Here is a 13760-nt window from a genome sequence, read left to right as displayed (position 1 = left end):
TCTTGACAGCGTGTGTGTGTGTGTGTGTGTGTGTGTGTGTGTGTGTGTGTGTGTGTGAGGTCACTGTGGCCAGGTGAGGAGATGTCTGTCAGTAGAAAGGCACACACACACGTAACCTGCCGTAACATGTCCTACATACCGGCCCCCTCTCAGCAGCATACCAGCGCTGAGCGGCTCATAGATTACCGTGATAAACACCGCTTGGCAGGGCTGTGTCTGCATGCTCGGACCGGACACACACACACACACACACACACAAAAGCGCGCGCAGACAAATGTGTGCTCAGACACGTGCACACACACACACACACAGACACACAAAGACAATTTGTTCATTCTTTCCTACTAGTCTTCTTAAGACAATACTAACTCTGACAACACACACACAAGGGAAGGTGGGAGCGGGTATTTCCACATTAAATAAAAATTAAGGAGAATATCCCCGTCTCTTTCCACACTATATACCCCCCCCGTCCCCCTCGTCCCCCATACTCTTCCCTCCAAGCCAAGCCTCCCTTCTCCCATGACCCCCCCCCCCCAAACATCACGCCCTGAGGAGCTCAGGAATGCGAAGATTCCACTGGCGAGCGCGGGTGGAAGGGGGGTGGGCTGCTGCTGAGATGTGTTGCAGAAAGAGGAGGTGGAGGTGGGGAGGGGGGACAGTGGCAGTTTCACACACAGGTCACTAGTTTACTCGCAGTGGTCACTAATGGAGGGGGGGGGGGGGGGGTGTTGTACAGCTGTGAGTGCGTGAAGCCTCGGAGGGTTTTGGAGACAGGAATGGTGGGAATGACGCGAGATATGGGAGTCAAGCAGGTGAGATGATTGAAAGAGAGACGTCGTCTGGGCAGCAGATGACGAGCTCGGTCTGGTCCGGTGGACAGCCCACGTAACGCCCCCCCCCCCCCCCCCCCCCCCCGTATGGGAAACACTGAATGAGACTGGAGAGCGGAGGAGGAGGAACTGAGAGGAGAGGAGGAGAGAGGAGGAGAGGAGGAGAAGCAGCAGCAGGAGGAGGAGGAATGTGTTTTCCATCAGATCCATCTGGAGCAGCATTCCTCTGGATCCTGAGGGAGATCCAGACCACTGCTCCCAGTATGAACCCCTGCACCCCAGGTCAACCCCCCCCCCCCCCCACTCCAGCCAGACCTCATCAGGCCACTGTTCCCGGTATGAACCCCCTACGCCCCGGGATCACTACGGGTCAACCCCCCCCCCCCCAGCCCGACCTCAGAGGGGGTCAGGGTCAGGGAACCATGGAGCCTCTAAAGGTTGTTACCGCCGGGACAAGGTGTTGTTCATTAACCGAAAGCTCTTTCACTAACAGGTGATATATTAACGTCAGACATCCATATTTCAATATCAGCTGGTATAGATTATAATTTTCCCCCTCAACATTATTGGACCCATCAGTCAACGTGTCAACCCCTAGTTAAGATCCAAAGTTAAGAGCTTCACAGGATATCCTTGAAAAAGGAATGATCACAAACACATTTGTTTTCCTGCATCCTCCAAGTTAGTGTCCTGTGATATTTGGATGAACAGCTGTCGGTTGGGAGGAGGACGGTTCATTTGTTCCAGACACTCAAAAGCACGAGGAGAAATGGGCGTTGGTGGCGTGAGAAACGCTTATATGAGCAACACACGTCTTGGCCGGCAGAGGTTACACCACAACAACAACAACAACAACAACAACAGGCACGTGCACACACACATTCATAAGCAAACATGGAGTCACACTTAAAGCACACACACTAATCACACCCAATGCCAGAAACAACACAACAAATCACACAAAATGGCACATTTTGGTGGATGATGGTGGAGCAAATACTTAAAGAACCACACAACAATAACCAATAACCAAAAACCACAAAGACGGCAACCAATCAGAACTATGGATGGAAGGGCTAGGCGGCGGCACCACACAGGCAGAACACAAGGGTCGGGACCGGTCCCGGTGTCCACACAGAGTGGCCCAGCCTGCGGGGGCGGAGGCAAGAGACTCACCGTGGGTGTGGTCAAGGAGGCCTGGCCAATCAGGTAGGAGTTAGAGACGGACATGCTGAGGCCCAGCCCAGAGCCCGCCTCCTCCATCGCCGCTACGGACGGCTGGAGGTGGCAGGAGAGAGAGGAGGAGGAGGAGGAAGAAGGGGAGGAAGAGTGGGAGGCCTGAGGAGGAGGAGGGGAAAAAAAGATGAAACGAAAAAGACAAACAGAAAGGAGGAGAAAGGAGAGGAGGAACGGGTAGAAAGGAGGGAGGAGAGGAGGAGAGACAGGGGTTAAAGGAGGGAAGAGAGGAGGAGACAGGGTGTTAGTAAGTAAAAGAAAGAAAGAAAATAAGAAAGAAAGAAAGAGAGAAAGAAAATAAGAAAGAAAAAGAAAGAAAAAGAAAGAGAGAGAATAGTTGATTACACTAGTAGGCAGATAGGTGAAGCAGAGCAGATTAAATCCCAGTTCAGGAGCGGAGCAGAGAGGAAGTTGAGGGGAGCTGCAGTGACCCGGTACAGCAGAAAGCAATCAGCATAGTGATTACAAACATACAGAAATACCACAGACGGGGGGAACGCCGCCCCGGCTGATTAAACGGGACTACAGTGGACTAGATTAGCGCCGTGGACTGATTGAATAGGATTCCAGGGTGTTTACTCCGTCGAGGTAAAAGTTCAGCCTTTAGAAGGTCAGAGAGGACCGGAGGGCTGTGTGACCCTGTACGAGTCAAACGTGACGTCTATTTACCCTTTCACTACCACACTACTGAAGGTTAACCCTTTCACTACCACACTACAGACGGTTAACCTTTCACTACCACACTACAGACGGTTAACCTTTCACTACCACACTACAGACGGTTAACCTTTCACTACCACACTACAGACGGTTAACCTTTCACTACCACACTACAGACTAGTGTTGTCAAAAATATCGAAAAATCGATACATATCGATTCTGAATATTTAAAACGGTTTCAATACTCATTTCCCGAAATATCGATACTTTCTGCAGTATCGATACCAGCTGGCTTGCTCGCAGTGTTCTACCGCAAGTTGTTGACAGACAGACACACGCTGTTGCAGAGCACGCTTGCCACTCCTCCTCCTCCCCCCCCTCAGAGACCAACAGACACACGCTGCTGCAGCCCTCCCCCTCACAGACCTCACAGTTTGTCAACAAAGATTTTAGCTCCGAATATGGCTAGTGCAGAGCCTCCGCAACTTGTGCTTGTGGATAAAGAAAACAGCAGAAGTGCTGTTTGGAAGTACTTCGGGTTTGAAGTAAACGACGAAGGAAAAGCTAAAGATGCCACGATGCCCATTTGCAAGCGTTGTTACAGAGCAGTGCCAGCGATAGAGCTATTAGCTAACGTTAGCTAGTCGTTCCTCCGTTAGCTTATGCTAGCTAACTGGCCACCTTTATAATTACTTCATGGAAACGGAGTAACGTTATGTCGAGTTCATACTAACTACACTAATACACGTATGAACTCGACATAACGTTACCCCGTTTCCATTAAGTAATTATAAAGGTGGCCAGCTAGCTAGCATAAGCTAACGGAGGAACGACTAGCTAACGTTAGCTAATAGCTGTATCGTTGGCACTGCTCTGTAACAACGCTTGCAAATTAATTAGCAGCAATCTTGTTGAAAATGTAACGTTAATAAATGCTCAGAGTCCGAGCATAGCCACACGGCAAATGGGTTAACCATTTGCCGTGTGGCAGTGAAAGGGTTAACGTCCGATGCGACGGTCCTACGGACCTCCTTCTTACGTCCCGGGCTTTAGAGGAAGGAGGGCAACTAGCACGAGCTGGAAACAGGGCCAACGTGGTCCGTTCCCGTCCTTATCCACCCGGCAGACCAAAATTACTTTTCTCTTTCTCTGCAAAGCTGTGTAAAGTCACCAAAGCGTGTAAAGCCCGGAACACGGGTTTATGGAGGAGCGGCAAACAGGCTTATTCCACTGGGCCACAGGCTCGTCAAGTCCAGAACATGTGGCCAGATTAGGCCTCACAGTAGGAGCAGAGCGGAGAGAAAATACTGTCCCGACACACACACACACACACACACACACACACACACACACACACACACACACACACACACACACACACACACACACACACACACACACACACACACACACACACACACACACACACACACACACACACACACACACACACACACACACACACACACACACACACACACACACACACACACACACACACACACAACGGAATGATGCAAATAAAAGCTGGGGACAGGGCTTTAAATAGACCGTGGTGGAGGCAGAAGGAGGACAACGGACAAAGAGAAAGAGTTAAGACTCTTTCTCGGTGGTCTCCGGGGTGCACAGTACTAGCTCGTCTGAGAAAACGCATTATCACGTGACCGACCGTTCACATACACCGGGCATGCGTGTGCCCGTGTGAACAGGAAGCTCTGCGGTCCATCGGGTCACGCGGCCAAGCCTGTCGTCCTGAATGCAGTGTTTTTGAGTTTAGCACATGTGAACTAGTCTACTGCAAACTGAAGGAAAGCGTTTCATTGCCATTCTCTTGAGTAGTGTCGATGAGCAATAAGAAGAATGATTCATGACGAGGACATCACTGTCAGCTTGTGGTGAAATGACTCGTTGTGGGCATATGGTGTTTACTTGACTCCATTGTCAAGTCAGAGGATGCAACAATGTTTTCCATCAGTGCGCTGCACGGGGCCTCGACTATTACAAAATGTCATTCTTGTTAGGGATGCACCCAAATGAAAATTCTCTGCCGAAAACCTAAAACAAGGAAACACTTGGCAGAATACTGGTATTTTTTTTCATTTATTTGCCAATTTGTACCATTGCATAAATCAAATTAAATACATTTAGCCTTTGATTTATGCTTTTCAAAGACAATATTCATATAATGTTTTGGAAGCAAAGTGTCTGCGTCATCAAAAGTCTCCATTTCTGCCCGTCCACACTACAACCGCAAATATTTCCAAATAAAAAATGGGGCCAGCAGTAGGGCTGGGCAATTCTTGCTAAAATGTGAATCACGATTTTTCTCTCTAAGAATTGAGATCACGATTCTCTCACACGATTCGTATTTTTTCAATAAAATCATTTATTGCACTCTTTCTTAAACAGACAACATAACATATATCAAAGTGCTTGACTTAAACTTAAACATGACATATATGAAAGTGCTCGACATAAACTTAAAAGTCTCTCGTAACATACAACTCAAGTCACAATCGTCATCATTTAAAAAAGTTAAGTAAAAAGTAAAAAAAAAAAATTATAACATTTTTTTTATTAAAAAAGAACCAGCATCATTTAGAAATTAGATTGCATAGGTCTATGAATCGAGATCGCAAATTTCTTTCGATTAATTGCCCAGCTCTAGCCAGCAGTGTCTTCAAAAGTCTCCGCTTTAGGGGCTCTAGTCTGCTGGTCACTGACCACTCTCTGTCCTGGGCTTTAAAAACATTTAGCAGAATGTCACTTGAAGTCTCCCAGTCAGCACTGTGCCACCACTCTGTCTCCCAGTCACCACTCTGTCTCCCAGTCAGCACTCTGTCTCCCAGTCAGCACAGTGCCACCACTCTGTCTCCCAGTCAGCACTCTGTCTCCCAGTCACCACTCTGTCTCCCAGTCAGCACAGTGCCACCACTCTGTCTCCCAGTCAGCACTCTGTCTCCCAGTCAGCACTCTGTCTCCCAGTCAGCACTCTGTCTCCCAGTCAGCACTGTGCCACCACTCTGTCTCCCAGTCAGCACTCTGTCTCCCAGTCAGCACTCTGCCACCACTCTGTCTCCCAGTCAGCACTGTGCCACCACTGTCTCCCAGTCAGCACTGTGCCACCACTGTCTCCCAGTCAGCACTCTGCCACCACTCTGTCTCCCAGTCAGCACTCTGCCACCACTCTGTCTCCCAGTCAGCACAGTGCCACCACTCTGTCTCCCAGTCAGCACTCTGCCACCACTCTGTCTCCCAGTCAGCACTGTGCCACCACTCTGTCTCCCAGTCAGCACTGTGCCACCACTCTGTCTCCCAGTCAGCACTGTGCCACCACTCTGTCTCCCAGTCAGCACTGTGCCACCACTCTGTCTCCCAGTCAGCACTCTGCCACCACTATTCGCAATTGACATTTCCTAATAGATAGTGTATGTGTCTGATAAAGAGATAGGGATATACATAGATGAAAAGGTATGTGTCTGATATGGATATATTATTAGAAGATTGTATAATTGGTTGATATGAACATAGATAATGTATGTACTAAATAGTAAATAGTAAGCTAAATAGTATATTATGCTGTATTGTATTATGAATGAATTAATGAGTAGGTATTGTTGTATTGTATTATGAATTGATTAGGAGTATATGTATTGTTGTAGTGTATTATAAATTTGATAAGGAGTATTTATTGTTGTTTTAATTGTCTGTATGCCATGTGAATGTTGTGACTGTATAAAGTCTGTAACTGTATTTTACGTGTTATGGACCCCAGGAAGAATAGTGGGGATCCAAATAAACTTAAACTATGTCTCCCAGTCAGCACTCTGCCACCACTATGCTTCAGTACATATGGAGTATCAGCATGACAGCCAAATCCAGATCATTACCATTAGTGAGAAAAAAAGACACTTCCAAAAAAGTGTTAAAAGGTTTTGGTCAGGTAATATAAGGACAATTTTCTAGTCCCAAGGTGTAGGTAGCCCTTTAAAGACCTCAATCCAGGCTCAGTCAGCTCCACTAACCCGAGAAGGAAATTAAAGGGATCGAATGACCACAATTTGACCTGCCAGCTCATAGGCCGCTCCTACTACTCTTTCCCTCCATAAGCGTCTGTCAGACCGCTGTCTCAATTAACCTAGAGACCGACCCGGATTAAGTTAAGTGGAGTGGATCTGATGCAGGGCTGATAAGGGCTGGCCTTATCGCCCAGTGAGTGACAGCCACGTACCACCATACGCATACGCACACAGCAGTTTGCCATGTCACAGAGAAGGGGGAGGGGGCGGGGGATAGAGAAAGTCCAGTGGTGGGCATAGGTGAGAGAGATAACAAGATAGCAGGGAGGCTCGAGAGAAAATTGATGAGGATTACTGCAGGAATGCAGTTTATCCCCAGAGTCCAATCTTATCCCCGCTCTCCTTCCCAGACGAGCAGAGATTTGAAACGAATGGGGCTCTGCATCAAGCTCAACTCCAGAGAGAGAGCTTTTTAACTGGGTGGGTTCTAGGGATGGTTCTAGATGTTTTTAACTGGGTGGGTTCTAGGGATGGTTCTAGAGCGTTTTAACTGGGTGGGTTCTAGGGATGGTTCTAGAGCTTTTTAACTGGGTGGGTTCTAGGGATGATTCTAGAGCTTTTTAACTGGGTGGGTTCTAGGGATGGTTCTAGGGGTTTGGTTCTGGTGGGTTCTAGATGTTTTTAACTGGGTGGGTTCCAGGGATGGTTCTAGGGGTTTGGTTCTGGGTGGGTTCTAGGGATGGGCAAAACTCACCATTATTACAATTCCATAGTCACTGGGAACTATTCGAATACTAATCGAAAGTCGCAAACTTAATAGCGAATGTTATACGAGATAATCCAATCAGCGAGCTAGCTGGCCGCTGTCATTGCTAACAGCTGACACTAGTGGACCAGGCTAGCGTATTTCCGGGAACAAAAGCATTCATTCTGAATGTTACATCACTGTTGCTTGAAATGTGTGAGTAGTGAAACAACCTGGCAAACATACAAAACGTTGCCACCATGTAAGATCTCCAGTCTCTTTCTTCATATTTCTTTTCTGTTCTCTCAGCTGTTAGCAGACGGTTAGCAGACTGTTAGGCTACCTGGCTAGCTAGCGAGCTGTACCCACTACCCAGCATGCCGTTCAGCAGGGTAACAGTTAATAGGGTCCCGCCATCTCCCAAACAATATTCGCATAAACTATTGGATCTTTATGATTTACTATGCCCATCCCTAGTGGGTTTGTTTTTTCAACTTGACAACAATAACAAATCTTTACATTTGTGGAACTAACTACAGCTGCGTACTACAGCTGTCACTACAGTTATGACTTGACTGATCGTTGTTGACAAAAAGATGCCACGCCGATATTATGCAAAAGCTATAACATTAGAGAAAAAAACAGTTATTTAGCTACACTGTATAATAATACTAATAATAATAATAATAATAATAACTATTCTTCTTCCATGTTTTGATATTAGCCAACACAATAATGACTGTAGCAGGAGATTAACTGCAGCTGTTGCCTTGAAACAAACCCAAGAGATCCACGCTGGAACCATCTATTGTTAACACGTGTTCAGTGCAGCAAGGCTGCCAGAGAACCCGCCCTAAGAGGTGTCGTGTAAAGGCTACGTCTCTCAAGGGATTCTGGGTAACCTGTGACCTCCTGGCAATAACTACTGTTACCCATGACAACACCCTGACCTCTGACAGCAGGAGGAGAATTGTTGAGGTGTTTAATTGATAACTTTTCCCCCCACACAGTATGATCTCATTAACACGACGACCTCATTAACAATCTCATTAATTTCTTTCCGCGATATAGGAGACACCCACCAATATCACAGCTGCCCATCGGTACGGCACGCTCTGATATGAAACGGCAATCGCTATGCTTTTCACAACGTGTCGGGGGAATCTGCCCTTAGGCGTAGCCATCATTTTTTTTTTTTTTTTTCTTTTTTCAAAACCCATACTGGTAAACCTCCCCCTTACATCACAACACTGTTGGAATGGAATCTTGGAACCTATTCTACACATTCAAAATACTGGGGTTCCTCGAGTTTGCTCTGAACTAGGAAAAACAACTTTCTCCTTTGACACCGACTGACTCTGAAGCTGAAGGTTCTTCCTTCTTTTGGTGCATTTAAAAGTATGATCTCCAACCACTGTGCGTGTTTTTTTTATTGTTTATTCTTATTTATTGTGCCTATATGTATGAAATTGCTGATAAACTGTGTCTTGTTTTATAAGCTTGTCGTCGTCGCTGTAAATGAGGGTAACCTCGGTGTCTTACGAGTTGAAATAAAGGTTTGAAATTAAATCAAATTAAATCTGTGGTGGAAATGCCACAAGGTTGAACAGAGAGAGAATGTTTTTTTTTTACTTAATAGTGAACGTGAGATAATCCAACAAGCAAGCAAGCTGGCTGCCGTCAATGCTAACCAGACTAGCGTATTTCTGGGAACAAAAGCATTCATTCTGAACGTTACATCACTGATGCTTAAAATGTGTGAGCTTCGCGAAGCAACATGGCAAACGTACAAAAACGTTGCTACAATGTAACATCTCTGGTCTCTCTTTCTTCCTTCATCTTTCTTTTCTGTTCTCGCAGCTGTTAACAGACTGTTATGCTAGCTGGCTAGCTAGCGAGCTGTACCCAGCATGCCGTGTAACAGTTAATAGTGCGTGTGTGTGTGTGTGTGTGTGTGTGTGTAGGGGCTTCTGCTTACCAGCTGTCTCTGTTTGGGGGGCAGGGCGGGAGGCGGCAGGGGTTCATGGACCGAGTCTGTGCTGCTGAAGGAGTCGTTGAAGCCGTACACCTCCTGGAAGCGCTTGTTGCGCTGCTCGTAGATGCTCTCGCTCTGCGGCGTCTGGTAGAACACGGACGGCTGCGGCTCCGAATAGTCCTCCACAAACTGCATGTACTGGAGGACTGGCGGGGAGCAGAACACAGCTCTCATGGTCACGGATCACCATCAGTGCTAAATGGACTGCATTCATATACTGTAGCAGCTTTCATCCAAAGCGCTTTACAACTTATGCCAACTTATTCACACGGCGGACGACGGCGTAGGCGACCATGCGAGGTGCCGACCTGCTCATCGGGAGCAGTTAGGGGGGTAAGTGTCTTCTTTGACACGCTGCCGGGGAGGAGCCGGAATCTAACCGGCAACCTTCCCATTACCAGACGACTGCTCTACCTCCTGAGCTACCGTTGCCCCCATTTAGTCATACATTTATTCTACTTGGGGGACAAACGCTGAAATAATATATGCACTAACGATCCCGACCGTGTATTATTCAGTACACTTAGGATCACTGTGCTGCTGTAAAGTGAGGTAATGGGGCTGGAATGTGCTTAGCCGCTCTCTCTGGCTGCCAGAGGTGAGGGACACAGCGAACGAGGGCGGGGGGGGGGGGGTGTTCTCATCGGAATGACATAATACAGTAACGCCGGAGGAAGCGGCACAGAGGGCGTGACAGGAAATGACCCAATGTTGCCCTCTGTGCCGCGTTGAAATCGGGAGCCCATTGTGGCACATCCTGGAATTCACTTCCTGCCTCTATTCACAGGAGGAGATTCCCTCAACATGACTTATTCAACCGGCCGCGCAGTGAAGCCCCTCTCACTCTCGCTCATTACATTCATCCCTCCTCCCTCTGTCTCTCTCTCTATCTCACCCCTTTCTTCATTCTTCTTTTCGTCAGAAACTCTCTCCCTCCCTGCCTCTCCCTTTCGTCCTCCTCCGTTCAATCTCCTCTCTGTTTCTCTCTCTCTCTCCCATCTCCCTCTCGCTCCTACTGGTCTTTCCCTCCATAAGCAGCATCCGTCAGACCATTGTCTCTTAACCTAGAGACTGACCCAGATTCAACTGACCATGCGGTGAAGAAGCCGAGGTCCCTCTCGCTCCTACGGTCTTTTACTAGTATGCACTCTGCTAGGTAGGAACCTACCTACCTACACTCAAGCTCCATATTATTTGATGAACAATGCCACTAACCCTTAGCTGCCAGAGATGTTCTAAATGTAAATGTCCTCAGATTCAGGGATTCCCTCCCTCTGTCTCTCTATCTCACCCTTTCTTCATTCTTTGTCAGTTTCTCTCTCCCACCCTCACCCATCTCGCCCTCCATTCAATCTCCTCTCGGTTTCTCTCTCTCCCACCTCCTGTATCTCCCCCCCCTCCCCAATCTCTCACTCACTCTCTGGGGTAACAGTGGCCCAGGTATAGAGAGGTAGAGAGGTAGAGCGGTCGTCTGGTAGTCGGAAGGTTCCCAGTTCGATTCCTGCTCCTCCCGGGCAGCGTGCCAATGTGTCCTCGAGCAAGACACTTAACCCCTAACTGCTCCCGATGTACAGGTTGGCACCTTGCATGGTTGCCTCCGCCATCGGTGTGTGAATGTGTGAGTGAATGGGTAAAATGTGAGGAACAAAAATTGTAACGTGCTTTTGACAAAAGTTGCTATCTAAATGCACCATTTACCACGTTACCATTTCCTCTCTGTACTTACTGTGTTTGCTCTTCTTCTCCGGCAGCGGAGGGGGGCTGCCAGCGCGCTCGCTGGCCAGGTACTGGGCCACGAACGCCCCCCCGTTGCTCTGGGGCATGGGGGAGATGGGCGTGAACAGCGGGAAGGGCGGCGTGGGCTCCTCCTCCGACAGGTTGTCGTACTGGGACGGGTAGCGCTCGTACAGGATCCGCGAGCCGCCGCAGGCGTCGGGGAAGGGCGAGACCTGGGCGCTGCGCCGCCTCTTCTGGGGCAGGGCGGGCGGGGCGCTGATGCGGTGGTGCGGGTGCAGGGGGTTGCCCTGGTTGGGCTGCGGGCTCCAGTACTCCGGTGGCTGTTGGGGAGGGGCGCTGAAGCGCGGGTGAGAGGGGAGCTGTCCCGGGACCGGCGAGGAGGACTCGCTGTGGGACTCCGGCAGGGGGCTGAGGCAACCCCCCGCCGGGACCGGGGGCAGGTGGTCCCCCACCGAGAGGTCCTGGTGGAGGAAGTCGTAGTCGGGGTCGTAGTTCTCCGTGTTGTCTGGAGGTGGAAGAACAAGAGAGAGAGCGAAGTAGAGCTTAATGTTAAAACATCCAGATTCCACCATCACTGACTTAAAGAGACAAGGAAATAAAAGATGCCTGTTTCACTTTGTTAGCTTATTTCCTAGGTCATAGTGTGCACCTATTTAACATCAGCCGACGTGCACTCTTAGTGGCTAACTAGTGTTATAGGCTTGTGGCTAACTAGTGTTATAGGCTTAGTGGCTAACTAGTGTTATAGGCTTAGTGGCTAACTAGTGTTATAGGCTTGTGGCTAACTAGTGTTATAGGCTTGGTGGTTAACTAGTGTTATAGGCTTAGTGGCTAACTAGTGTTATAGGCTTAGTGGCTAACTAGTGTTATAGGCTTAGTGGCTAAGTACTAGTGTTATAGGCTCGTGGCTAACTAGTGTTATAGGCTTGTGGCTAACTGGTGTTATAGGCTTGTGGCTAACTAGTGTTATAGGCTTGTGGCTAAGTACTAGTGGTATAGGCTTAGTGGCTAACTAGTGTTATAGGCTTGTGGCTAACTAGTTATATAGGCTTAGTGGCTAACTAGTGTTATATAGGCTTAGTGGCTAACTAGTGTTATAGGCTTGTGGCTAACTAGTGTTATAGGCTTATGTGGCTAACTAGTGTTATAGGCTTGTGGCTAACTAGTGTTATAGGCTTGTGGTTAACTAGTGTTATAGGCTTAGTGGCTAACTAGTGTTATAGGCTTAGTGGCTAACTAGTGTTATAGGCTTAGTGGCTAACTAGTGTTATAGGCTTAGTGGCTAACTGGTGTTATAGGCTTAGTGGCTAACTAGTGTTATAGGCTTAGTGGCTAACTAGTGTTATAGGCTTAGTGGCTAACTAGTGTTATAGGCTTAGTGGCTAACTAGTGTTATAGGCTTAGTGGCTAACTAGTGTTATAGGCTTGTGGCTAACTAGTGTTATAGGCTTGTGGCTAACTAGTGTTATAGGCTTAGTGGCTAACTAGTGTTATAGGCTTGTGGCTAACTAGTGTTATAGGCTTGTGGTTAACTAGTGTTATAGGCTTAGTGGCTAACTAGTGTTATAGGCTTAGTGGCTAACTAGTGTTATAGGCTTAGTGGCTAACTAGTGTTATAGGCTTAGTGGCTAACTAGTGTTATAGGCTTAGTGGCTAACTAGTGTTATAGGCTTAGTGGCTAACTAGTGTTATAGGCTTGTGGCTAACTAGTGTTATAGGCTTGTGGCTAACTAGTGTTATAGGCTTAGTGGTTAACTAGTGTTATAGGCTTAGTGGCTAACTAGTGTTATAGGCTTAGTGGCTAACTAGTGTTATAGGCTTAGTGGTTAACTAGTGTTATAGGCTTAGTGGCTAACTAGTGTTATAGGCTTAGTGGCTAACTAGTGTTATAGGCTTAGTGGCTAACTAGTGTTATAGGCTTAGTGGCTAACTAGTGTTATAGGCTTAGTGGTTAACTAGTGTTATAGGCTTAGTGGCTAACTAGTGTTATAGGCTTAGTGGTTAACTAGTGTTATAGGCTTAGTGGCTAACTAGTGTTATAGGCTTAGTGGCTAACTAGTGTTATAGGCTTAGTGGTTAACTAGTGTTATAGGCTTAGTGGCTAACTAGTGTTATAGGCTTAGTGGTTAACTAGTGTTATAGGCTTAGTGGTTAACTAGTGTTATAGGCTTAGTGGCTAACTGGTGTTATAGGCTTGTGGCTAACTAGTGTTATAGGCTTAGTGGCTAACTAGTGTTATAGGCTTAGTGGTTAACTAGTGTTATAGGCTTAGTGGCTAACTAGTGTTATATGCTTAGTGGCTAACTAGTGTTATATGCTTAGTGGCTAACTAGTGTTATAGGCTTAGTGGCTAACTAGTGTTATAGGCTTAGTGGCTAACTGGTGTTATATAGGCTTGTGGCTAACTAGTGTTATAGGCTTAGTGGCTAACTAGTGTTATAGGCTTGTGGCTAACTAGTGTTATAGGCTTAGTGGCTAACTGGTGTTATAGGCT

General features: G+C 47.4%; 1 protein-coding gene across 1 annotated transcript in view; it reads right to left on the bottom strand.

Annotated features, from left to right (window-relative positions):
* The window catches only part of rapgef1b (Rap guanine nucleotide exchange factor (GEF) 1b), a 97711-nt gene that overhangs the window by 13930 nt on the left and 70021 nt on the right, over positions 1-13760 (bottom strand). Inside the window, 2 exon segments of the mRNA XM_084324716.1 lie at positions 9473-9675; positions 11256-11771. Coding sequence (XP_084180842.1) covers positions 9473-9675; positions 11256-11771 — 719 coding nt within the window.

This window comes from Notolepis coatsorum, assembly GCF_963971535.1.
Source record: "Notolepis coatsorum genome assembly, chromosome: 11".
In the NCBI taxonomy this organism is placed as follows: Eukaryota; Metazoa; Chordata; class Actinopteri; order Aulopiformes; family Paralepididae; genus Notolepis; species Notolepis coatsorum.
Note: the sequence above shows the minus strand (reverse complement) of the source record. Positions and strands in the feature narration are given on the sequence as shown.